Source organism: Lepidochelys kempii, chromosome 17, assembly GCF_965140265.1.
Source record: "Lepidochelys kempii isolate rLepKem1 chromosome 17, rLepKem1.hap2, whole genome shotgun sequence".
In the NCBI taxonomy this organism is placed as follows: Eukaryota; Metazoa; Chordata; order Testudines; family Cheloniidae; genus Lepidochelys; species Lepidochelys kempii.
This window is the reverse complement of record NC_133272.1, coordinates 14781623-14808041: the sequence shown is the minus strand read 5'-3', so window position 1 is coordinate 14808041 and position 26419 is coordinate 14781623. Positions and strand designations below refer to the sequence as shown.

At 41.9% G+C, this 26419-nt stretch overlaps 1 protein-coding gene across 9 annotated transcripts in view; it reads left to right on the top strand.

Moving 5' to 3' along the window:
• AUTS2 (activator of transcription and developmental regulator AUTS2) overlaps positions 1–26419 on the top strand; it is a 990679-nt gene that overhangs the window by 241316 nt on the left and 722944 nt on the right. For 8 of the 9 annotated variants that reach the window (XM_073315293.1, XM_073315295.1, XM_073315297.1 and 5 more), the window contains exon 2: positions 19354–19563. The exons of the other annotated variant lie outside the window; for it this stretch is intronic. In XM_073315293.1, coding sequence (XP_073171394.1) covers positions 19354–19563 — 210 coding nt within the window. The remainder of the gene's footprint in view (positions 1–19353; positions 19564–26419) is intronic. 9 annotated transcript variants of the gene reach the window in all.

Genomic DNA, 26419 nt, shown 5'->3' with positions numbered 1-26419 from the left:
TCAGAATTCAGATTTGGAACTTTCCTCTAAAGTTTGCTGGAGTTTTGTTTCAAACCCACTTTTAGTTCTTATGCTAGCAGCACCTTGAGACATTCGTGTTTTAGGCCCTGGGAGTGGATTTTTGAGGGGAGAGAAGTTAGTTTGGTTCTATATCTCCCTAATTAAGGAGTGGCCTGAATGGGAGCTTAAGTTCAATGGTTTGGGGTTTTTTTTTTTGTTTTTTTTTTTTGATGGGAGGATGGTTGTTGGGACTGAGGGTATTCAGGATGTGAGTGACACTAAGCATGAGCTGTGTTGCAGTGAAGGCCATCGAGGAATCAGGTGGAGAAAAGGGAGGAAGAAAATAAAGGATTCAGAATAAGCATTTTTGTTTCTACACTGAAGGTTTCGATGGGACAAACAAAATAAAAGTAGAGATTTATTTGGCTTTATATTTTATTGAGCTTTATACTTAGTCTGCATGGAACCCTAAAAGTATATGTCCTATGCTCTAAGAGTTATAGAACCCTAAAAATGGGTCTCTAGTCCTATTGAGCAGCAGCAGGTTACATCCATCTTGCTTCTGCATGTGCTACTGACAAGGAAGCAAAATGCTTTTGCTCCTCTTAACGGAGGAAGAAATAATGGTCTTGGAAGCAATGTTTAATGCTTTCAGCAAATCTTTGCAGCTTATGTTTTTACATTAGTCATTTTCTCAAGTCAGACATCCCTGCTGCCTGTTAAGTAAACACAGAAAGCATAGATTATGAGTTAAGAGTATCGACAGCATTTCAAGTGCTATCAGAGAATATTTAATTCAGTTTAATTTTGTGATAAATCTCACATTTAATCCTCTGGTTGCTCCGTAGTCATGTCCATATTGATCTTTTCTGAATGACTGCGTGCAGTTTAATAAACTTTGCCATTAACCCAAGGTTTCTAAAGGGGGAGATTGAGCCTAGTATCAAGTTTGATAGAACCAATAACTACCTGAGCATCATATAAAACATTTGTGTGAAGATAAAGGTAAGTGTGCAGTGAACATGCTGCTTATTAGGGGAGGCAGTTTGGAATCAAGAAGCTCAGGCATGTCAAAGTCTCCTCAAAATCGGCAGCAGATCTTGGCTTCTTTGATTCGCACTGACGCCTTCTTTCATATCTCATTTCTCAAGTCAGTCTTTTAGCCCATGAAGCAACCACCTTCCTTCCCCCTTTTCCAACCATAATTACAGAATCTAATTTATTCTATCTTTTCAGCTCCTGGCATTTGTTTTGTCCAGGTTTCTGTGGTGGTTTTGACTTACAGTAGTACCACGAGCATTGAGTAGATTTTAAATGTGCAGGTTTGGATTTGTGTTCAACCCTGCACTCAAACTATACGGAATGCCTTAGCTAGGTGACATTTAACGTGGGGAATTGAAGGGAAGACTGTATATAGAGGTTAAAAAATTTAATTTGCTACATATGTGGTACATCATCTTTAACAAAAATAATAATAATAAAAAAATGCTTTTCTTATGGCCTGGTGCCACAGCCCTACCCCCAGAAAGAAATCTCATTGACTTTTCATGCAAATAGAGGCTGGAGGTTATTTATTTAGGCCTCGGCCCTGCAAACATCTATGCACCTACTTAACTTCATGCACGTGAATAGTTCCTCTGAAGTCAGTGGGATTACTTCGCTATCAGTCTAATTTTAGGGGGGATTGGAGGGATATTTTCCCCCCTCACCCAACTTTCAGCCAGGAGGAGCAGCATTAGTCCTGTCCAAAGTCCCAGTTTTCACAGTGGTGTGGAGGGGATGGGAGAGGCATGCGGACGGCTGAGTTCCCAGAACCACAAGTGCTTCTCTGTGCAATCCCTCCTCCCCTGCTGAGAGTCACATGACCTCGGGAAAGAGCTCTGCTCAGCCAGCTGCCTGCCCAAAGACTGAGTTGTGTCGTGGGGTGGGATGAGAGGCCCTTATATGAGGGAGGACAAACCCACCAGGTGAGTCAAAAGGTAGGGTATGCACAGCCACTGGTGTGGGATGGAGGAGAGAGATGATGGGTGGGGGAGCCCACAACATCAGGGATGGGGGGAGAAGCATGGAGAGACACTGCCTATCAAGGAAGAGGAGGGGAGACACAAGGAGCCCCCCTCTGGCATGGAAGGGGATTGAGGGCTGTGGAGGGGAGATGCAGGGAGGCCCTCCAACATGAAGGCAGATGAGGCATAGAGGCCAGTGGAGAGAGCCCCCCCCCGCCCCAGCATGAAGAGGAGGGGAGACTCCGGGAGCTCCCTGACATGAAGTGGGGGGGGGAGATGCAGGGGATGAGGGGTAGGGATGGGAGAAGCCGGGAGCCTCTGGTGTGTTTGGTGGGGTGATAGTAAGGATATGGAGCCTGTGGTTGGTAGGGTCCCTTGCGGGACAGATGGGGTGAAGGAGTGAGATGACCTTAGGGAAGGACTCTCAAAGGGGGGGGGGGTGTGCGCACGCGTAAAGGAAGAAAGAACAAACCAAAGGCGCCTCTGTAAGATCTTAGTTTATTTTAAAACATTCTGGTAAAATACACAGATATCTGGTTATGCCTTTCTGTATAACAAACACAACGGAGGGGCAGCTCAACACAGGCCCTTTCTCCACAGCGTTCAGGAGTGTCAATTTGCAGCACAAATCTACACTGTGAGGCTGCTGGCGGGTAAACTGTGCTGCTGCTGGGGGCCAAGTTCCTCTTCATGAGACTCTTTCACCCATAACATTTGGGTCAGAATTACTCCCTTGCTACTTCGAGATGGTTTAATTAAACCCAGCCGGAATCGGAAGAAGTTTTTTTGGCTATTGGTCGCTGAAGAGCATCCTTAGCCCTAGAATTAAAAGGAATGGTTTGGCTCAGGACTTTGGTGCACTAGCTGAAATTGGAAGGGAGGGGAGAGGGGAAGCTTCTTATGCGCACATCTTATGTCCACAATGGACAAATGTATGTCTACACAGCGGACAAGGCAGTGATGAAACAGACACACTATATCAACTGCTAATCAGTGTTGTCGGATCTTATCCTCTTAGATGACCATTGCAAACAATGGGATTTGCCAGTGTTCAGCACCATACAGCGGTGGCTCTCAACCTTTCCCGACTACTGTCCCCTTTCAGGAGTCTGATTTGTCTTGGGTACCCCAAGTTTCACCTCATTTAAAAACTACTTGCTTACAAAATCAGACATAAAAATACAGATGCGTGTCAGTCCATTATTACTGAAAAATGGTTTACTCTCTCATTTTTACCATATAATTATAAAATAAATCAATTGGAATATTAATATTGTACTTGCATTTCCGTGTATAGTATATAGAGCAGCATAAAGTCATTGTATGAAATTTTAGTTTGTACTGACTTTGCTAGTGCTTTATATGTAGCCTGTTGTAAAACTAGCCAAGTATCTTGATGAGTTGATGTACCCCCTAGAAGATCTCTGTGTATGCAGTGTCATACAGGATCCATTTCTTAATCCCTTCATTTTATGAGCACTAAAATGCCCCTCTTCCCTCAAGGAAGAGAATTCTAATAATAATAATAATAATTAATAATAATGCTACTTAGCTCTTTCATCAGTAGATCTCAAAGCACTTTACAAAGGAGGTTTGTATCGTCATCCTCATTTTACAGACTAGAAAATGCCGAGTTCCAGTTAACTGTTTTTGGTGATTTCCCCCAAATAAATATTTCCATTCTTTTGCAAGTATACAGCATGAGTCCCATTCCAAATGAGATTTTTTTTTTTTAAATTTCATAGAGGTCCCAATTCTGTTTTCAATGAAGCATATTAGAATGCTTCCAATAACTTCACTGATGAAGGATCAAGTCCATGTTGCTTGAGTCTGGTCATGTTTGTACACACAGTGTCTTATTTTCTAACCACTGTGCTTTCATTTAAAAATATATATATTCATAATTTTTGCTTGCATGTATGCATGCATGCCACATGCCAAGAAGAGCAACAGAGTTAAGTAGTGCCAAGAGGGGGGAAAGAATTGAAGAGGAATAGGAGAAGATAGGGACTTGGTAGGGGAAGAGGCCAAAATGTTGTGTTTTAACATTACACCCGCTTCAGATTTTTGACCTAAGAAAAGAAGGGAGCTTTGAAAATAATTCAGGCCCTTCCCTCCTCTCCCCCCCCCCCTTCAAATCTTGATTACTGTTCAGCATTATCTGGATGCTTTTGGTTCTGCTGGGAATTCTGACAGCTTGGAGAACTTCATGTAAGGCATGATCCATGAGCAGCTATTCTAGATGTGTGCAAGTGTCCTTGTCTTTCCTCATTTTTGTTATGTATATAATCATCATTTATGAGTCTGTCCAAGGAACTGGATAATTCCATACTGCATGAAATATGTCCTCACTGACTCTCAGAACGACTTCTCTCCCTCCACCCCCATATGTCACTACAGGTTTTATTTTGTGATACATTAAATAGATTGTACAGCATTTCTATTTCACCTTCTCTCATATTTAGAAATTAATTAGTCCTGGTTAATATGTTGGTAACCTTCTAGTCCTATGTTGAAACTTTGTGTTATAAGGGGTGTAACAGGATAGCTGGTCTCTGTGGACAGACAGAGCCCAGCTCCACTGGACTGGAGCCTAATCCAGCTAATTAAAGAGGACTGGGTTACACCTGGGCCTATAAAGGGCTGCTAGTAGGCAGCTGGGAACAAAAGGCTGAGGGGAAGGACTGAGGCAGGCTGAGCCCAGGCTGGAAGGGACTGAACTCCTGAGGTAAGCCTCCAGAGTGAGGATGGCCAGGGCTCAGGGAAACAGCCCTGCAGCTGCTGCTCCAAGTGGGGAGCAGAGCTTGCTGAGGCTAGGAACCTGCCAGGAGCTGGAGTGCTAGGCCCTGAAGCCTGGCAGTCAGGTATTGACTTAAATCTGTATTCTCTTGGTTTATTTAACCTTTGTTAAAAAGAATAAACCACCTTGACTGGGACTGGGCATGGCAGTGGATGTTTGGAGGTGGGGTACAGCTGTAGCCCCCAATGACCAGGGAAAAAAGAGACTTTCTGAACATCTTTTTTCCTAGAAGTTTGTGTGAAGCATGAGTGTATAAAACAGGATGATGCTGCACAGAAGGGGCAGCAAAAGTTTGCAACCTTATCTTCTAATAAATGCAGCGAACAGGCTCACGCTGTGGATCTTTCTGATGAGGGCAAAGAAGGCTCAAATTCATGTCCCTTCTGTTCCAGATCTGTTTCATGGTTAATTTTCCCCATTCAGGTTCGCTCCATGTGGCTCCTTTCTCCCAATTCTTGGAGATCACATTTTATCCTTTAGTTATGTTGCACTCTTGGAGGGTACTGTGGCAGTAAGCTTAACTTCTTGTAAGATTTCCTGATATAGTCCTTTTTTTGTGGGTGTTGAAATGAAAAAGGTAGACATTTTATATAGACATTTCAACAGTTGGGCATGTTGAAACACTTTGTTTGTTTCAAATCCACATTGTTTAATTTCAAAATGTTGATTTAAAATTAGATTGATTTATTTATTTTTAAAATTAGGTTCTCCCCATATTAAAAAAAACACATTTTACAATGGGAAGTGTTTTTTCTCAAAGTTTTTTTGATGAGCTCTAATTAGAACCCCAACTCATTTATTTGAGGAAGATTTCAGAGGTCTGTGTAAGTAAGCACACTTCTTACTTCTGCCCAGTGGTGGATGGTTTTCAGTGATGAGTGATGTCATCTTGTGCCTGGCTTGCATGTGAATTTTAAATTGATAAATTATTTTGGGATCCAAGACGCTGTGTATGAATGAGAGAATTACTGTAACTATGCAACTAACGTGTGGTGGTACAGGAGGCTAATGCACCTTTTTCTAGGAGCTGGCTAAGTGTTCCCTTCTCTTTCTGCCTGATCTATAATGATAACTGAGCAGCAAGAAAGAGTAGTGAAACCCTATCTATTGGCATGAAGACTTAAAGCGGGCATCTCTAGGGACTCTTTTCTCCCCACACCCTTTTTCTTTTCATTCTTCAAACAAAGAAAATAAACACTTGAGGAGAATGTGTCTGTGCTGCTCACATAGCGTATCAAGCACATTTATTTAAGACCTAGCACTGTGAAATAAAGACGCTGCCATTGGGAATAGATTTCTCTGTGCTCCAAGAGCTACAGACTTTGTCAGCAGACTTGAAGGTGTAGATTCTGTAAGATGTGATTCGGGTTCAGTGTTGTTTTACTGAAGGCACCCCTGTCACACATGAGCTGTTGAGAATCATAATCCAAATTCTGCCTTGACTTACTTTTGTGTAGTCACAATGGGCCAGATCTACAGCAGTTCTAAATAGGCCCAGTGTTATAATAAACATGTCATTTTTATAGGGTCTTCCATAAAATATTTTTGTCCCAAAATGCTTTACAAAGCTAAATAAAGCATTTGCAGTGTTGAGGGAGAAAAGTGGCATAAAGAAATAAAAAGAGAGGACTTATCAAAGGAGATCTGGAAAGAGTAGAATTCACAAGGTGCAGAGAGAGAGTGTCTTCCAGACAGCAGAGAAGGCATACTTGGAAGAGGTGGTGAGGCCAGTTCTAGGTATTTGTGTTGGTGATGGAGTTTGAAATGGCTTAAACTAGTAAAAAGGTGGGGAGCAACAGCTTTAGGTGGGGTAAGCGTACTCTACCTTTTGGGTCTGCAATGAAGGGGCAGTTGCAACAATATCATAAACTGCTCTAAGGATGTTTGTGTGAGCTCAAACTCTCTCTCTTCCAGGACTCCCAGGCAGGTCAAGGCACCATGTTTGTCTTTTACTTCCACAGGCAATCTTGCCTGTGCACCTTCTTCCTCCACAGAACTGAGTGGTTCCAAATAAACACCATCTTGGCTGTGTGGTTGGATTTGGGGCCAAAGGAGAGAGGGGGGAAGAGAATGAGAAAAGCATCAGTCTGAGAACGTTTGTAAAAGGATTTAAGGAGTGAGCTGAGATGAAGAGCTTTGATATCCATCCTTCTTTCCTTCAAATAAAACCGCAATGGCACGCTAGCTTGGCATCCTTGATTTCACCAAGTACATCTGACATGACATCTTGCATCACCTCTTCAGATTTCAGATGTAGGTTTATATGGCATAGAGTTTACAGAGCTGGGTGAACGCTTCAAAAATTATACATGAATAACCATATGATTTTAAAAATAAGTTGCTGTCTCGGTATCCTTTGAATTTGCTTTCTGCAAAAGGTTGTGTGATTAAATTCTGCTGTCCAAGTTTGTGTGAAAGGGAATTTTATTCTCTTGTACGTAGATACATGCAGAAACTGCATTCTAAATATACTTTCTATGAGCTCACACCAGACACCTGATTATAGCCCTGATTCAGCAAAGCACTTAAAAAGCATTGTATTAAGTCCAGTTGACTTAAGTACATGTTTACATGCTTAGCTTAATTGGGTCATAAATGTGCGATCCTTGTCCAGACAGGGAACAGAAACAATATCATGTGGCCTATGTAACTAATCACAAATAAGCAACCCAGATGTGATTTTTGAAAAACAAGCCATAATGTAAATGAAGTTTGTTGAAAATGTCTCAGAATAATTCAAACACTGAATGCGTTTGAGAGTCATGATCCAGTCTCATGGATTTTGGACAGTGGAGAGAGGTGAAGTGTGTTGAAATAGATATTTGTTTCACATTATATGTTTAGATCTAGCTCCCTAATAAACACCTTGTAAACATCATTAGCACACCACAAAATAATAGTTAATGCAAGATCTAAGAAAGAAATAACTGGTATTTATGTATCCTTTAACCAAGTCTAGAGAGAGCACAAGTCAAAACATCCTGCAGAGCCTCAGTTAGGGATAGTACATTTCTGATGATCACTCATCTTCATAGGTGTGGTGTGTGTGTATATATGTTACAGGCAGGACTGGTAACACCAGCTATTAAGGTTGCCTGACATTTCCCATTTTAAGACCCTATTTTCAGATGCTTATAACTTTTTGCTAAACTTTAACTGTTTGCTTTCAAATCTCCTATGTCTGGAGTCTGCCTCAGGCTGAATGTGTCTAGAAAAATGTCAGCCAAATCAGTTCATCCGTTTTTGAGAATGAGGCTAGGGAAAATACATTGTTTTGCTGTGTTAAAAAATTCTGGTTATGTTTTCTTTGAAAAGTTCTAGTACCCACCAGCTTTGGTGCAGGGACTTGAAATTTGTTGGGGGGGGGGGTGGGACTTTTGTCAGGGGCCTTTGATGTCCCTGTAAAAATCTACCAGAACATGGCCTCTGAAAAATTGCAATTGGCACATGCTCAGTAGAGACTGCTTAGATTTTTAGCAGCTAAATTCCCCAAAGATCCCATCTACACTGAGCATATTCCAACCTGAAGCTGACCATGACTTCCTCTGCATTTGCGGGTCTCATCTTTGTTGGGTCCAGATGTAAGGTCGTGAACTTCATGATATTTAAAAACCGGGCACTCCAGCAGGAGTGCTGGAACCTCTCCCCCACCTCCCCCCTTTAGGCCCTGCCTCTCCACCCCTTGGTCCTGCCTGGCTAAGGAGGGCCTCACCTGTAGAGCCAGGGCTGGGAGCTGGCCCTGGCTGAGCAGGGGCTGGTGCGGGTGATGGCCCCGCGCCTCCCTGCCTCCCCCACCTGCAGCAACCGATCTTTGGGTGTCCAGTCAGTATATCTGACCGAACATGGTCAGGTCCTCTTTTCAACTGGACTTTCTGGTCGAAAACCTGGCATCTGGCCCCACCCTATGTGGATCTGGGCAACTGAACGGAGAGGAGGGCACCTGTTTCTCCTGTACTCCCAGGGACCGCTCTGTTGGGCCCAGACAGGGTGAGGAAGCTGCCTGATTTGAATTCAGAGGGAGCTACAGTAAGACTGAGGGAGTAGGTTAGAACAAGGAGCATGGGGGAGCTATGGGGTAGAAGGGTGGGGAGATGGAAATTTGGCTGGGAGTTTGGGTGCCAGGTGTCTAGGAGCTGGGAGGACTGGGACTGGCTGAGCACGAAGACTGGTGCTGGGGGAACTGAAAATGGCTGGGCAAGGAGACTTGGAGGGCAGGGGTGGGGAGGCTGGAACTGGGATGAGACTTGCTGGGGAATAAAACTGAACAAGAAGCCTCAGGCGTGAAGGCAGGGACTGGTTAGGTGAGAAGACTAGGATTCGGATGAAGAGCTGGGAGAGATTCGCTGCTCCAATTGAAGTGAATGTGAACTGTGCTTGACCATATAAAGAGATGTATAATGCTAGGTACACTTTTTAAAAACCACCACCACCACCACCAAACAGGCATCTCAAATTGGGTACCCAAAATTAGTGGTTAAATTTGACCTTAATGTCTCCGTGCCACAGTAGTTCATCTGTAATTTCCGGAAGAATATTCCCCCATCTCACAAGTGTGTTGTGTGAATAAATTAATTAATATTTGTGAAGCACTTGTATACTATTGTGAGAAATGCTGTAGACGAGCTCATGAGAAAACTAGTAATTCTGTCATTTAAAGCTGTTTGAATAGTGTGCAAATTAAGGCACGGGGCCACTCGCTGAACAATGAGAAGAAGAAAAAATCTTGAATTGCTGCTCCTTAACTGAATACCATCCTTTCTGTGCACTGTGGTGGGGGGCGGGGGAATAGTATGTGATCATGTTATTAAAGACTATCGTAATGCCTGCACACAAGGGGGCTGAATTAGGGTTGCACCGGGAACCTTAATTCTGGCATCTCCTGATTTTTGAATATTTGACTTTGCGACCTTAATGTTCTTCTACTTTAGCTTTTTCGTGTGTAATTTATATCAGCGGCACCCAAAAAGGAACTGCATGTATATCAGTGATATTGTTAACCACTGATTTTTGTATGAAAAAATCAAAGCAATCGCATTGCTGCAGACTCTTTTTATGAAGCATATCTCAAACCGACAGCAAAGTGCTCTATCTGTTGTTTCTGCCTTCATCTGTAATCATCACAAGGTCCTGCAGACTGGTACAGCTCTTCATTGGCAGCTTGTTGCACAACCTCTTTTGCACAGCACTGCACTATTTTGTTGAAAGATTCAAGGGAGATGCAGGAGAGCGTGGATAATAATTTTACAAAACGCAAAGCAAACCAACAAAAAGACCAAGATCAAACCTTTCTGCAGAGGTCTAGGAACTTAAGGAAATTGCTTGGGTTCGTGAATCTGTTAGCCAGTTAGTGTGGTTGACATCATGGCGCTCTCCTCCAATCCTCAGTGTCCTAAAAATCATGTAATTTCCAAAGTTTGAGAAATCCATTCTCTTTCGTAGTGCACTTCCTGTTCTCCTACCCCCATGCTGTGTTGCTTCCTTAAATGTTTCCAAAAGCTTGGTTTCCGCATAATCCAGCTATAGCTATCTTTAGCTGTTTTATCAGAAGAAAAAATGAATGACTATTAAAAACATCTTATGCAACTTTCTAATTTTGAAAGATTTCAGGGAGTAGTCAGTGCATCATTTTCAGGACAAGAAGTCTTGCTGATGTTGCCAAAACTGTAGTGGTAAATTACTAAACCAAACTAAGAGCATCACTGAAGGCCTAGGATATTTCCATCAATCGAGTCAGAGAGCTCTTCCAAAACGCGACAGTGTGAGTTGAATAGGATTGCCAAAGTACAATAGGAACTTTGATAGTCATCCGACTGGAATTGTTTCTTGTAACACAGATTGTGCAGCTGTTTGCTAGTGTGCTAGTTGTTCGGCTAATTTACTAGATAGAGATTCTGTGCATGCTGCTAACTAAACTTCAGGATGTCCAGTTCTTAGCTGTGTAGTCTAGATATCTTAATTTCTTGGAAACTAAACTCTAAATGTCCAATTTACTGTGTCTGAAACAAATAAATGAATCCCTCCCGAAAAACAAATACTTCCCCTTCCTCCTCCTCATGCTTATATTTCAGTCCTGCACGCTCCTCCCTTTGCAACTCCCATGGGCTTCAATGAAGATAGAGGATGCTTAGCGTCTCCAAAGACAAGGTCCATAAAGCATAGAGCCGTTTCCAGCTTTGTACTTTGTAACACGTAAAACCAGATTTTCTAAATGGCACAAAAAAACTCTTTCTTCATTGGGGTCTGTCATAAATATAAAGGGAAGGGTAAACCCCTTTGAAATCCCTCCTGGCCAGGGGAAAGCTCCTCTCACCTGTAAAGGGTTAAGAAGCTAAAGGTAACCTCGCTGGCACCTGACCAAAATGACCAATGAGGAGACAAGATACTTTCAAAAGCTGGGAGGAGGGAGAGAAACAAAGGGGTGTGTCTGTCTATATGCTGGTTTCTGCCAGGGATAGACCAGGAATGGAGCCTTAGAACTTTTAGTAAGTAATCTAGCTAGGTATGTGTTAGATTATGATTTCTTTAAATGGCTGAGAAAAGAATTATGCTGAATAGAATAACTATTTCTGTCTGTGTATCTTTTTTGTAACTTAAGGTTTTGCCTAGAGGGGTTCTCTATGTTTTTGAATCTAATTACCCTGTAAGATATCTACCATCCTGATTTTACAGGGGGGATTTCTTTATTTCTATTTACTTCTATTTTTATTAAAAGTCTTCTTGTAAGAAACTGAATGTTTTTTTCATTGTTCTCAGATCCAAGGGTTTGGGTCTGTGGTCACCTATGCAAATTGGTGAGGCTTTTTATCCAACATTTCCCAGGAAAGGGGGGGTGCAAGTGTTGGGAGGATTGTTCATTGTTCTTAAGATCCAAGGGTCTGGGTCTGTAGTCACCTAGGCAAATTGGTGAGGCTTTTTACCAAACCTTGTCCAGGAAGTGGGGTGCAAGGTTTTGGGAAGTATTTTGGGGGGAAGGACGTGTCCAAACAGCTCTTCCCCAGTAACCAGTATTAGTTTGGTGGTGGTAGCGGCCAGTCCAAGGACAACGGGTGGAATATTTTGTACCTTGGGGAAGTTTTGACCTAAGCTGGTAAAGATAAGCTTAGGAGGTTTTTCATGCAGGTCCCCACATCTGTACCCTAGAGTTCAGAGTGGGGGAGGAACCTTGACAGGGTCCATGACAGTCACTGAACTCAGTCTTCTGATGGCCTATTTATAAGACCCTTTTAGATGCTGTTTTCTTTGAAATCCAGAATGTTAATTGCAAAAGGAATGTTTGAATAGTATGCACAACTGTTGTTCGACTGACTCTGAAAAGTCGTCTTGGTGTAATTGTTGCTCTTGGACCTGGCATGTGGGCTGTGGGTACTTTGAGAAAAGTACTACCTGCACTCCGCTGCCGTCTGGTGCTCCGAAATCTGAGGGTATTTTGAGTGATGTAAAGTTTTCACAATGGCTTGTCTTAATTTCTGGATGTTCTCCGGTTGGCAGTAAAATGGGGTTACAGAGCTAAGGTCGCTTTGTAACAGGTTGTTTTATGTTTTATATTTTTTGGAACATTTAATTTGAAGTTGTATGGCTTTGTAACACTTGTGGTTTTTCTTTTAACAAAACCACATGCTTCTCTTAAGGGTTTTATGGCAAGTATGGTATAGATTTTCAAACTGTAAAAGTTTGGATATGCTAGCTCTAAAATATTGTGCTTTTTTCCAAAAAGATTTCCATTGTCTAGGGGCATATTGAGAGGACATTCAGAAATGAAGTCCCTTTCCAGTTCACAATGAAACCGGAACACACAGTAACCCAAAGAAACATTTCATGGAGACTGAGGTTTGAACCTGTTTTATAATCTGAACACCTGGAGTTTCAGCCAAAAAACTTGGCCTTGTTCTCTGCTGCATTAGGGCTTCTTTCTGTGGCTTTGGCTTTACTGGGGGAAGAATCCCTCAGCATAGGGCAAAAGAGCTGCTATAGCTGCTCCTATATCTCATATCCTTTCTTGGCCACTGGCATAGATGGCTGTGGGATAAGGGGTTGTGGGGACGTAACTAGGGATCCCCTACACCCAGCTGTTCTCTGGCTGCTGGAATGGAAGCTCAAGACTGCAGGCATCTGATACAAACTAGCTTGCTGGGGACCAGGTACCTAGGATTTGTGAGCACATGCACCCAACAAAATTGTGAGAACGACTGCTAAGCTGTCAGTGAGGCTCTGGCCCCATTATGTCTAAGCTGGCCCTTAAATACAATGGTGATCAATTCTTCTGAAATGGGGCAAGTTTCACTGAGCCCTGGTACTTTGAGAACTGTGTGTCCTTCAAAGCTCCCACTGTGTAAGAGAGTCTCTGTGCGTCCATGCTTTTCCTCTGCTCCTTCCCAGACAGGTAATTTGGTTTGAAATTGTCGTATTAATTGGAGTAAGATGACTGCACTGCCACCCGGCAGACTTCAGCAGGCTTCCTGCTCGCTAGTGTCACGGCAGGAGACCGTTCAGCATATGCAGCTATTCTGTGTTAAGGCACGAGCAGAGGGATTGGTTTGATTGATGTGCCTGATAGAAATAAAACGAATGGATTTTTTTTTTTAGATTATACAGTACGCTAATAAATAGTAATACACATTTGTATTGAATTGCGTATAATTATGTATTTATATATTTAAAGCACCTTATTGATGAAAGATGCCTCTGAATGATATGACATAGTTGGTTTTAAAATAAGGCTTATATGTTTGTATTATTTAATAATACAGATGTTTGTGTATAGGAGGGAGAGGAGAGAGAAACACCAAGATAAGAATGTATTGTTCACAGGATCGGCTATCCATTTTGAATCAGCTCTTGTGTGTAGCTGTTGAAAACTGTGCCTGACACAAAAGACCAACTCTCCTTATCTATCTAGGTATGTGTATGGCCCCCTGTCACCTTAATGACATTTATTATTTGTATTCCGGCAGTGCCTAGTGGCCATGAGTGAAATTGGGCCTTCGTTGTGCTTGGCACTGTACGTACATATAGTAAGAGATGGTCCCTGCTCTGAAGAGCTGTCAATCTAAATATAAAAGACAAGCAAAAGGTGGGAAGGGAAACTGAGCCACAGAGAAGGGAAGTTTGACTTGCCCAAGGTCACGCAGCAGGATAGTGGCAAAGCTGGGAATGGAACTTCAGTCTTCAGGCTCCCAGTCCAGTGCCCTATCCAGTGGACCATGCTGCTGCTCATCCTTGTGAATTTAATATGGAATCTTTTTCTTTCTCTGGGTTTAGCTGTGCCTGCTTCAGCTCCCTCCTTTCCTGAAGTGAATCAAACTCTGCTTGCTGCAGTGATTCCCCTAGCTCCTCACCTCCACTCAGACTCTGTTACCAGCTTCTACTTTCAGGGCAGGCCAGTGGTCAGCCAGAATGCTTTCTTCTTCTTTTGCTGCTCCAGGAGGAGCCAAGCAGGGGTAAACATAAATGGATAGTGGATGTTTTGACAGAACTCCTCTGACTGGCTATGCAGTGTCTCTGTCTCTCCGATCCCCTCATCCGTGACTTTGTCTTTGTGTCTGTCTTACTTTGAAAAGGGACTAGAAGGTAGTTAGGAAAGGGGAGCGGCGTCATTCCAGGCTGTCTGCTGATAGCTGGGTCTGGAGGGAGCTGGAAAGACTGTTGCTCAAATGTTGAGGCCCACTGAGGGGCTGCTCTTCCCATCGAGTGCCAAGCCTATTGTACCTCCCGTACCCTGCTAAATCAGCCCTCTGCTATCTATTTCCTTTCTCCCCAGCAGCTTCAAAGAGAGGAACAAAGGAATTACCACAGCAGAACACATCCAGTGATGTATGTAATTCGTTATTCTGTCAGACAGTGGCCTAGTTCAGAGGCTTCCAAGCTGGAAGGGAAAAAAAAAGTCAAACCTGGCCTTTTCTGGCGTACTGTACCCTGCAGGGTGGGGCATATGGGCAAAGAGCAGTTTGGCCTGAAGTCTTCCCTGGGGCTGCTGGGGGGAGGAGGGGATGGGGCAGGGGGCGTGCTGGGTCTCCCCTGGGGGCGCTGCTGGTGGAGGCTTACCTGGAGCAAGGAGCACCCTTGCTGGTGCCACCTCCTGCCCAGCCTGGGCTGGGACCCCCACACTCCCTGGCCTCCACATTCGAATAATGGGTGTTGGGGGGGCGGGTGAGGGAGCTCTGTGCACACGTGGCAGCCAGAAACCCCTGACCCGGGCTGGCTGAGCCCCCTCTCCGCCCCCCAGCTATGCCAAATGGTATGAGCTGCTGCAGGAAGGCAGGGCCAGACACACCATGCTGTCTGCTGTCCTCAGCCCCCCCTCCTCCTCCCAACCCGAGATTATGGGCCCCTTCCCAAGTGTGATCCCGGCGCCATGGAGCCAGTGGTGCCATTATAAACCCAGTACCGCTCTTGCTACGCCACTTCCTTCACCTGCCAGTCAGTTCTGCAGATGAAAAACTGGAGTCATGTCTTAATTTTCTAGGGGCTAAATCCTGGTGAAATTGAAGGCAGTGGGAAGTTTTGCCTTTGACTTCAAAGAGATAAGATTTTGGCCTCAGCACTCAGTTATGAATCCTACGGCGATATAAGGCAGCAAAAGGCTGGTGCCTGTTCTGGAGTAACTTGGTTCTGATTTTTTTGTATTGAGCTATCTAAAGTTAATGCAAAGGTAACTCAGCAAATTGGAAGTGAGACCCACTTCATGATTTGTAACTGCGAGCTGCATGTATGCGTTGCTTTTGTCTCTTTCTAGCAGTGAGCAGAGCATATCACTTATTTTGGGGAATGCAGCAATTATCTCCTGTCTGAGAATTAGGTCATGACCTGGCCCCAAAAACTTAAGGTCCCATGTGTTCACTTGCCTTGGGTGTACACTGAGAGATGCCCTTACAGGTATATCCCACTCCAAATAATAAACTAACTAGACTCTGCATAGTGATGGCTCTAAACTCAACAGAATTGTTGGCAAATTTAGCACAGATATGTGAGGGAGGTGGTTTAAAAGATTTAACCCAACTGTATCTGGGCTACCCTTCAGAGCAGCAGGGAATTATGGCCCATCCAGCAGCTCTCATTAATGCTAATGGGAGTTAGTCACTTCTTGATAGAAGTATTAGACCCTCGAGACATTTTATAAGTTTGGAATTCAGCCACTGTTGCATTTAGATTCTTAGCCATGGAAACATTCCTGCAGAAGCTTTCTCGCCATTAGGAGAATATTTTTCCCACAAAAGTCTCTCCCCTCTCTCTCCCTCCCCACCCCTTTGGAATTTACAGTGGGTCCTGATAGTGGTTTTAAGGCACAAACACTAAATCCGGTAGCCTAACAAAGTCCCTGGGTACAAATACGATCGGGTTTGTGTAAGTGCTCCTCATAAACCAGTAGATTTTTATGCTGACTTCACAGAATAAAGTGTGATTGTGTGCTCAGCTATAGCATAGCTTCCTTCATAATGAAGTACCTTTTTGTTTCAGTGCATTACAGCATATGAATTGTAATTCTGGCACGTCCACTTAATGTGAAGAGGGGGTCTGTGGAAAATATGGCTTTACTAAAAGAGTTTGTCAGACTATTTCAGTACAGTTCAACCACAAATTACTGAGCTCAATGCTGGAAATACTGGGTGAGGTTCTCTACCCTGAGTAATGCAGAAGAACAGACCAGATGATGATGATGGTACCTTTTGAGTTTAAAATCTATTCACCAACTCGTTATACTACTCCTGAAGTCAATGGAATTATGCTGATTTATATCAGCTGAGGATCTGACCTTAACAATCCTGTGGAAAAATATCGGTCAAAACATGACCTCTTAGGCAAGGGGACGTTATTTTAGTGGGAATGGGAAGACAAGGTAACACTTTTCACTTATTCCATATTAATAATAATGACCTAGCTGCACTGTAATTAGGCTTGGGAGGGTTAGATTTTTAGTGGTAGATGTCGATTTTCAACGTACACACGCCAACTGATAAAAATATCCATCCATGATAGCAGAAATTTACAGATGAGCAAGCAGCGTTTTTCTTTCTTTGCCTGAGAACTTGTTAGTGTTTAATTTAAGGATATTGACTTGGTATGTTTTGATGTGTGATGTTGACAATTTGTGTTGTAATGGTTATAATGCTTTAATTTTCTGAATCTCAACATCTACGGTCATTAAATAATTATTCTGACCCTCCTTCATTCTCCAACTGTGAACATTTAAATAGCTTATTTTGAAGCTTTTAAAAAAAAATTAAATGTTGGTGGTATTCGTCAAAATTATTTTTTTTAGAAATTGAATTCTGCCAAGTCTGTATGTGATGCTTTTCTTCAGTGGTTCTGAAAGCTCTATACACAGAGGAGGGATGGGGAGACTAAAGCACAGAGAGGTGAAGTGCCTTGATCTTAAAGCTTTTTCACAAACATGGATTAAGGCTACTAACTCTCCTCTGCAATGGATAGTAACAAATGGATAAAACTGAGACACAGAGAAGCTAAGGAACTTAAGGTGCCTTAAGTGAATGGCAGACCTGGGAATAGAACCGGAGTCCTTGCTCTTAGTCCTCTCTAATGACTGTAAAATGCTCCCTGTTCTTTTCAATATCAAAGTTGAATAGTGACCGCCTCCACTTTAACTAACTCTGTTAATGATTTTAGGTATAAATTCTGTGAGGTAAGCATTTAGAGGGAGTTTTCTAACAAAAGGCAAATGGATGATGAGGTGTGTACTATGTTCACTGATCCAGGTCAGGAAAATTTGTCTGGCTTCTTATACAATATTTTTGGCAGAGTCTGTGGTATTTTCTTCTTCTGGTTCCGGACCTGCATGTGCTAAGAGGACCAACAGCACTGGAGAGCTTTCTCATGCTCTACCTTTCATTCCCAGCTTGTTCCATCAGCAGTTGTAATGTTGAAGTTACAATGAACTGAGGTCCGAAGGCTGGTAGCTTTTCCTGTGGGTGCTCAAGGTCCACTCAGCCTGATATGTTAGCAGAGTATGCTCAGTGTTATGTTGTCTAAATAGACTTGGCAGAATTCAATTTTTATTTTTTAATTTTGACAAATATCTGTTTTTAAGCATTTATTTTTATCTATTTACATTTTCAAGGCTGTGGGTAATTATATCCAATTGAGATAATGAGAAGGGTCAGACAATTATTTAATGACTAGAGATTGAGATATAAAAAGTTAAAGCTTTAACAATAAAACACAAATTGTCAACATCACGTCAAAACATACAAAATCCTAAAATTAAACTCTAATAAAAAGTTCTCAAATATAATTTTTCTTTCTTTGTCTCTAAATTTAGATTATTGTTGATGGAAATATATATTTTGGTTGGTTTGTGCGTGTTTGGTGAGTTCAACATTAACTGTAAAAACTAATCTTTCCAAACCTATTTAAAAATAAAAGGCTCATATAGTCTAAAGTTTATAGGGAAACAATTAGTGGTGGGCTTGAGCCACAAAATTTGCATCCAAATTTGATTATTACCAAGGATCTGAGGGTGTCTCCAGCCAAGAGATGATCATGCAAATGGCAGCGGTAGGGGCCAGTTACAAAGTTTGGATCTAGATGTAAACTTCCCCAGACACTTGTGTGGGTGGGTGGTTCAGGTGGGCCTTACTGAAAGCGCACTGAAGTAATTGCAAAGACCCCCATTCACTCCAATGGGCTTTGGATCAGGCCTTTGTTTTGCTTTGGGCCCAAATATAAATGTGCCTAAAGAAATTTGAAAGTCTAGAGACTGCTTTAAAAAACGTGGTGTTTGTTAATTTAAGCATTATAAGCACATGACTTAATAAATGTACAAGCAGTTGGTAAATGGGTTGTGTTTGCAAATATTGGTGCTGATGAACTCAAGCCAAGAGACAGGGTTGGATGGGGGTATATATGTGTGTGCTGAGAGTGAGTCATGTAACATTTTAATGAGTAATGACACTTGATGTATCTGAACCCTCAATTCCAGTAGCCTTACAATTTTATTCTACACTTAAAGTTCTTTGGTTGAGAGAGAACCCATTAGATCCAAATTAAAGCTGCTTTGCACTTCTGTGCAAAGCACAGCCTTGCCAAAGAGCAGCCTTGCCAAAGTCAGTTCAGTCAGCCAGCTGGAGATTCGCAACATATACAAACTCTCTCCGCAGTACAGAGTCAGTGCAGTTCCTTCTGTGCTGGGGCCCCATGCAGCCCCTGATGTGGCCAGGGCTGGGGGATTTAGTTGATGCACTTGGTGATCCCTGCCTGGCAGAACAGCCCTTTCGGGCAGGCCGTTGTAGCTGGTAGAATTTAGAGCAACCCAGAGGCTTCCCTGAGTTGTTCCTGGACCAGTGGTTGGTGGCTTGATGATCATCAACCCACAAAGTTGGTTTACTGCTTCCTTTGTGGTGCCTTCTCTGAACTGCGCTGGATACAGAGAGAGCCTGTGGATCTGTCCCAGTCTATTTCAGTGAAGTAGAGCTGCACAAATGCAATGGGCTTGTTTTTTAACATGAAAAGTCATTTCCCAGCCTGTACCACAACCAATAATTCTGTATTTTCTTTCTCCTCTCTCTCCTCCCTTCTCTTTACCCTCTTGTGCAGAAGGACGTAGCACTGAAGCCTCAGGAACGTGTGGAAAAGCACCAGAACCCTCTGGCCAAGAAGAAACGGGAAGCACTTACCAATGGGCTGTCGTACCATCCAAAAAAGCACAGACTTAACCATCACCAGTACAGCTCGGACCGGGAAAATGACCGCAATCTTTGTCAACACCTTGGGAAAAGGAAGAAATTACTGAAGGGGCTCAAACAGGTGGGAGACAAGTTATTTGTTGGGGGGGGAAGGGTTGGATATCTTCACTTCATGTATAGTACGTGGAATATGCTAGATCTGGGCGGGTCTTATGCTGCTTTTAACCACTTTCCGGTTGCCTTATTGTTGGGCCACCTGGTGTTTTCTTTTTCATTTACAGCTAGCTTATCTGGTAGGAGGAGAGGTACACTGAGTGGGAATGTTAGATGGAATGTGAGGAAAGGAGACCTGTGTAATGACTCCAGGTGCTAGGCGAGGAGCAAGAATGCAGGAGGCTGCAAGTTCTTCCCTTAAACTACAGAGCCTCACTTGGGCAGGCTGTGAGACTGGCAAGGCAGGGGAGTGCAGCGTCACAGGACAGCAGAGAAGCCAGCAGTAATCAGGATGACTCTGTAGTATGAATATGCTTCTGTTCACTTGAGCTTTTGTACACAGAAGCATGAGACTCCCTCTGAATAACAAGGGCAAGGTGAGGTAATTGTTAGAAGGGGAGCTACTAATCAAGACAAATGGAACTGGAAGACTGATTACTGTACAAGGAGCTCATTTGTAGAGTGTCTGTGGTACTACTGTGTACTCTTTTGGGTTACTAATCACCATTCCCCTGAGCAAGAACTTCACACCTACCTTACAGTGCTATTCTTACGGCAGTAGCTGTGGCTCACAGGTGAGGACATGAATGAGTGCACAGCATCCAGGATGACAGTGCTGGAACCTGGCAACTTGGGCTCAGAATTCAACAATCTGTAGAAAAGTCTGTTCCTCATGTAAAAAAGAAAAAAACCTTAGTGTCAGGTGTGATATTGGGGGGGGGGGGCAGTAAAACGCCCCCACCCAAAAAGCTTTCCTTCCAGAGCTTTTTTTGATGAGAAATATATATGTCCCGCATATATTTTGCATATATTTTTGTATTTCTATCAGTTATGTATGGAAGGCTAATCCTTTGGATGCTTTCGTATATTGTGTATAAAAATATCATGCTAATTTGCCTGTCAAACTGGAAAATGGCAGAGTTAAGAGACGATACAAGTTCAAATTTGTCCTAAACTTACCTGTGATTAAAAACAAGCTTTTACCTAAGATTAATACAATTCTTTCCCTGTTGGTTTTTAATTCCAATGAAAACAGTAAACGACTAAGCCCTTCTTTGCAGTGTTTGTAACCTAAATGATGCAGAACTGAGAACCTGAAAGTGGAAATGACTATAGGCAAAGGTGACTTTCATTGTCTGAGCTGGGGGAAGCTCAAAGAGTAAATAAAGTGTTAGTAAAAGTAAATTGACTATTTATTCATTTTTAGTAATCAAAGTTGTAAATATAGATTAAAAAATCATTTGCAGTATTTTTAAACTTACAATGTTTAGAGCTAAGGTAGTTAGAGAGGAGTGTTTCAGCACAGAGGGCAACTTAAAATGCCTGTTTGGCATGCATACTATTTTATCTTTTATTTTTTAATTTTTTTTATTTTGAAAGTTGGTGAATTGTCTTTAATAAAGCTGCTGCAGCTATTGTGTTGTTTGGAGTAGATATTGCTATCTTAAAATTTGAATCGGCAGTTTCCACAACAGAGCTGTTCATTAAGAAGAGTAGAAAACTCAGTCGGGACTTAAAATTGTGCGTTGAAGGATTGAAGAGGAAGAGAAGCATTTTCTATGTTCTGACACTAATTTCTGACTCTGTTCCTTGTAAGAGGATCTAGTTATTTTAAGTGTCTACAGTGTGCATCATCTTCATAAAACTTGACTTCTTACATCATTTGATTCCCATGTTATCGCATATTATCAGATGCAAACCTTCTACTGGGCTCTTAAGCAATGAAAGAGTCAGCCTAGCTGCTGATGGAGGTTATTTATGAGGTTGTAGTGAAGTAGTGGTTTGTTTTTGTGGTTTTTTTTTTAAGATAAATATCTACCGACTTGGAAGCTATTGAGCTGACAGATGTCGTGGAAAATGGTTTCACTTTTAGCTGGTAAATCTGATCTTAATTCCAGAGGGATAAGATTGAGAAAAGACAGAGTGAGAAGGAATAAAGTATCCTACCCAATATCAATTAATGCATGTGATTGAGGTACATCTCTTCAGATAAGAACACACTCTCATAAGCAGTTTAGGGGCTGACAAATCCAGTGATTTTAGCGCTTAAACTGAGAGAGAAGGGTCATTGAAAAGATGGCAAACCTTATTTAAGAAGACCTACCCAGAGGCATTCAATCCTGCATATCTTTCCTTCTTTTTTTTGTGTTTCTGCAAGTAGTAAACAACTTACAGAAACTAGGCAAAGGAAAGGTTCCAAATGCAGTTTTGTTTTCTGTATTAATGAAGCATCCTCTCTTCCCGCACCACTTCACAATCATACACCCTTATTCTAATTTCCCCAGCCAGCACTGGGGCCTTTCCCAGCAGTCAGTTGGTCTCCTGGGGTTTTTGGATGAGAGTGATTCACACCACTGAAGTCAATAGTATTAGTCACATCAGAATGAGAGGAAATAGGGCCCATTGATTTTAAAATTGGCAGAGAAGTAAGGATATGGGCATACTAGTGAGAAGATAATCTAAGGGCTGTGGGGGATCTGCTTTGTTAGGGCTATTTTGTGTGTGTGGGCGTCATTAGTAAAATGTATTTATCTTGCATTTCAACAAGAAATGCTGAATTGTCCCAGATGTGCATGTTACATGGGTGCAAAATGATACAATCTTGATGTCGTCACTTGCACTCCCATGTTGGAGTGAAATCCTGGCTACAGTACAGCCCTGTTGGGAAGTGTTGCGTACCTTGAGATTGTTCACTGTTTCAATGGTGGTTAACAGCCTGGCTGACATGCTTCTGTGAAATCTGTTATCAGCTGAATGTAACTCTCACATGTAGGATTTACAAGATGAAGTGCTCTCATCAAATGGATTTCATTCAAGTTAACGATCATAAGGGCTGCTAATTAGTTTTTGGAAGAAAACCTTGCAGTGTTCATGCAGGTATTTATCCAGCTAGGTTATAGTGCCTACAAGTTTATTAAAATCCAGAAAATGTGAAACATTTTTACTAGGAAAAGGACTTTTGAACTCTGCTTTTTGTAAATACACATATTACATGCCTGAAGGAGACTTGACTTGGCAATATGGAAATGTAAGACTCCTCAGAATATATTTTCCAACCTTCTAGGCTTTATTTCCTTAAAATTTGTTGTTGGATTGTGTGGTTTTTACTTTTATTGTTTTTTTTAGCTTGACAAATGATTTTAAATGCAAACACTTTGAAGTAAGAAAATGGATAAAAATATTTATCATCATGTTTCAAAAATGCCCGGGTTTTTAACTAGTAGTGTTTTTCATGCTTAGTATAATAAGTGGAAGGGAGAGTGTGAGCAAAAGAATTGCATTTGTGAAAAATAGTTGTGTGGGTCAGCTTGTCATTGTTTTTACTCAGTGGGAGTTGGCAATTGCAGATAATAGATAAGCCATCTTTTTTTAAAAAAAATTTTAGTTTCCTGACCATAATTTTCCTACCTATTACTTTCTCCATCATCTCTAGTAGGAGGTTCTGTAGCCTTCTTTCCAGTAATGGAGACCTGAGAGCATGTGGTCCTGAGAGCATGCAGTACGAAACACGCTGGTTTTAGGGGTTGCTCCCCATAAAATACAAGAGTCTAAGACTCCTACTCCTCGAACATTGTCATGCCTTTAGCTCCAGTGGTGGAGCCCTGTGCATTAGAGTTGAAGGTCCTAGCTTCTATTCGTGAGGGTGACCTGCAGCAGGGGGCTGTTACACTTACCAATACCACTGGTACGTGCTCTGGTTTGAATTTCCGTTTCAAATGCTTACGGGCAGTTAAGAATGGGCAGCCTGAAAAAGAAGTGCCAGGAGCAGAAGACGAATAAAAGGAGAAATGGAGAGACCGATGAGAAGAGCAGCTTTAATGGGGATGGGACAATCAACTGAAAGAGAAGGAAGAGAGACAAACGCTACTGAAGTAGGCACCTACAAATGATAAATATATCACCGTTTGGGGCTCATGCTTCAAAAACTCCATTCTATGAAGCCACTAAATGTTGCCGCAGTATATGAATCACTTAGTCCCCCTTCTCCTTATCCGTTGGACATTACCAAGTCTTTTTATTTTCAGGAATTACATACTTTACCTCCTTGACTGGTGCCCCCTTTGTCCAGGGAACCTTTAAAGTAAAAAAGCAAGTGATTTTTGTGGTTGATCTTTATGGGCACTCTCCCCCAACTTCATCTTTACAATAGAACATGCTGCTATTAATTGTTCTGCTGATTTAATCACAGCTTGTTTTTCCACCGATGTAAAGGTACTAGCGCGCTCTAGTAGTTCAACAAATCTTTGCTGCAGAAGATGAAATAACCGTTGCCATGCTCTGCATTCTAATCTGTGCTTGTAGTTAGCAGTGCTCCTTGCACACCCTTAAACAAGACTATACATAGCAGGTAACAGAGAGAGAATGGGGAGCTTGGTAATAGCTGTACGGTTTGTGATGGCATTGGTCTGGGAGCTAAGCAGATGGGTTTGATTGTCACTTGCTGTGTGATTCCAGCGAGAGTTGACAGTGGTGACAAGCGATTTACAATGTGCTATTTACAGTTTGGGTTTGCAGTCTTTCAATGACATCTGAGTGCTCTTTGCAACTGCTTTTATTACTGCCTTTCCAAGAGCTGCTAATTGAAAATCAAATTGTGGGTGGGCTTTGAGACAAGCAACTGTATGTATTGTATGTAACCCTCTACAATGGTTTAAGTGTTTGGCTGAAAATTGTGACTCTGTGTCACAAAGAGTGTGTGTGGGGGGGAGGAGGGGGAAGAAGACCCATCCGTTTGTATAGATTATGGGGGATGTCAATATATGGTGTGCAGACATATACCATATGTTTAACAGTGAAGTCCTGATTCTCCTTCCACTTAACTGGTGTAAATCAGGAGTAATTCCATTGAAATCAATAGGCTTACACCACTGTAAAATAGCAGCAGATCAGAGGAGAAGCACCTTGGAGTATACTGTAGGTGAGGAAATAGATGTTTTTGCAATACAAGATATATACGGAAGGCCAGACTCTGCCCTAGCGAGGGTCTAATTTTGCACTCGTGAAATGAATGGGAATTTTGCCTTTGACTTCAGTGGCAACACAATCAGGCCCTGAGCGCTGTGAGAGTAATACTGCTTGTAGTGGGGCTTGGCCGAAATTTTCTTTTTTTTTTTAAAATAATTTCAGCATATAATAACATTTTTCATTTTTATCAGTTCGAAATTTTCACAGTTGAAGGAAATTATGGATGGATGAAACTGAGGGGAGTCGGACAATATTTACTTAATGACAGTAGATGCTGAAATTCAAAAATTGAAGTTTTATAATCTAAAAGCACAAATTGTCAACGTCACGTCAACATTCACAAAGTAAATATCCTTAAATCCAACTCTTAATAAATTTTCAAGAAGCATTTTTCTTTCTTTGCCTATCTGTAAATGTCAGTCATCACTGGAAAGTTTTTTCATTGGTTTGTGTGTATACAGTGAAATTGATGTTTACTAACATTTACTCATAAAAGCCTTCCAAGCCAACTTTATAACTATGGGCAGTGTTTGGCCCATAGGAAATATGATTCAATAGTACTTTAATCTCCTAATACAAAGTGGCATATTTTACTTTTTAGAAGAAAGTAGTAGTTTTATTTAATCAATCTGAGCACAGCTATTTTTATTAAATTAAAAAAGCAGATGTTGCAACCTATAAGGCATATATTTTGTGTTGTGATCACAAGTTAAAATAAAATGAATGTCACATGCAACAAGGTTATAAAGGGAGCACTATTATAATGAAGCTGCATACAGTATCTGTTGGCTTTGTACTTCACGACAGGGCACTGTTTACTTGGTTTTGTTTCTCAGTTCACCTTATTAACACCATCTCTAAAACACTTCATCACATGCTTTTTATATATATGCTTCAACTCTTGTGAGGCTGGGAGGCTTCATTCGCATGTAGTTTTTCTTAACCATTTGGAAAATCAACTTTTTCAGTGTGGAAAATTTAGATTACAGCAGTTAAAACCCACTTTACAGGGTAAGGAGTAGACAACATACAGGTAACAGTGAGCTGTGCACGCACATCAATTGGACGTAATAACATAATGGGAGAGGGAGATAATAGAAGGTTAAATCTATTTTAAGATTTAAGGTGTCCTTTGCAGATAGTTGGGATTAAGGAGGAAGAATTTCTGAATGGGAGGAGGACTAGGCAGTAGGTGAAGGGTGCAGTTGTGGGGTAGGGGTGTAGAAGAATCTATATAGGGGCAAATACTGAAAAGAATGGCCCATTTGTCAGTACAAGTTGTGCAGTAGCATGGGTGTGGAAGGGGTCTTAAAAGGAGAGCCTCTTCATGTGAGATGCCTTATTTGAGCAGGCTGGAAACCTTGCTGTATTCAGCATTATCCCGTCCCTCGTCATTGTGTCATTGCAGTGTTGTTGAGTAGTTGGTTTGGCTTTTATTGCTCTGCTGATCACTATTTCTTTGAAAGGGATCGTCTCTTATTTTACACACACACACACACATGCTCTGTGTATGTGCGTGTGTAAACTCCACTATTATTTCTTCTCCATTCTAACTTCCCTCTTGGAAATTACCATTTGTGACCAACTGTGCTGAAGTACAAGCAGGTTTTGTGATGGTGAATGGTTTGCTTCTGAGCAGAGGTCACAGAAATTTCAGCTGCGCTTAACCCACAGTCCCCATTTCCAGTATGTCGTGAAGGCATCCAGCTGCTGAAAAGCATCCAAACAACTGCTGGGGCCTAATAATATATAATTGAGCTCATTGGGCATAAAAGGGGACTTTGGTATTCTGTGAAAAG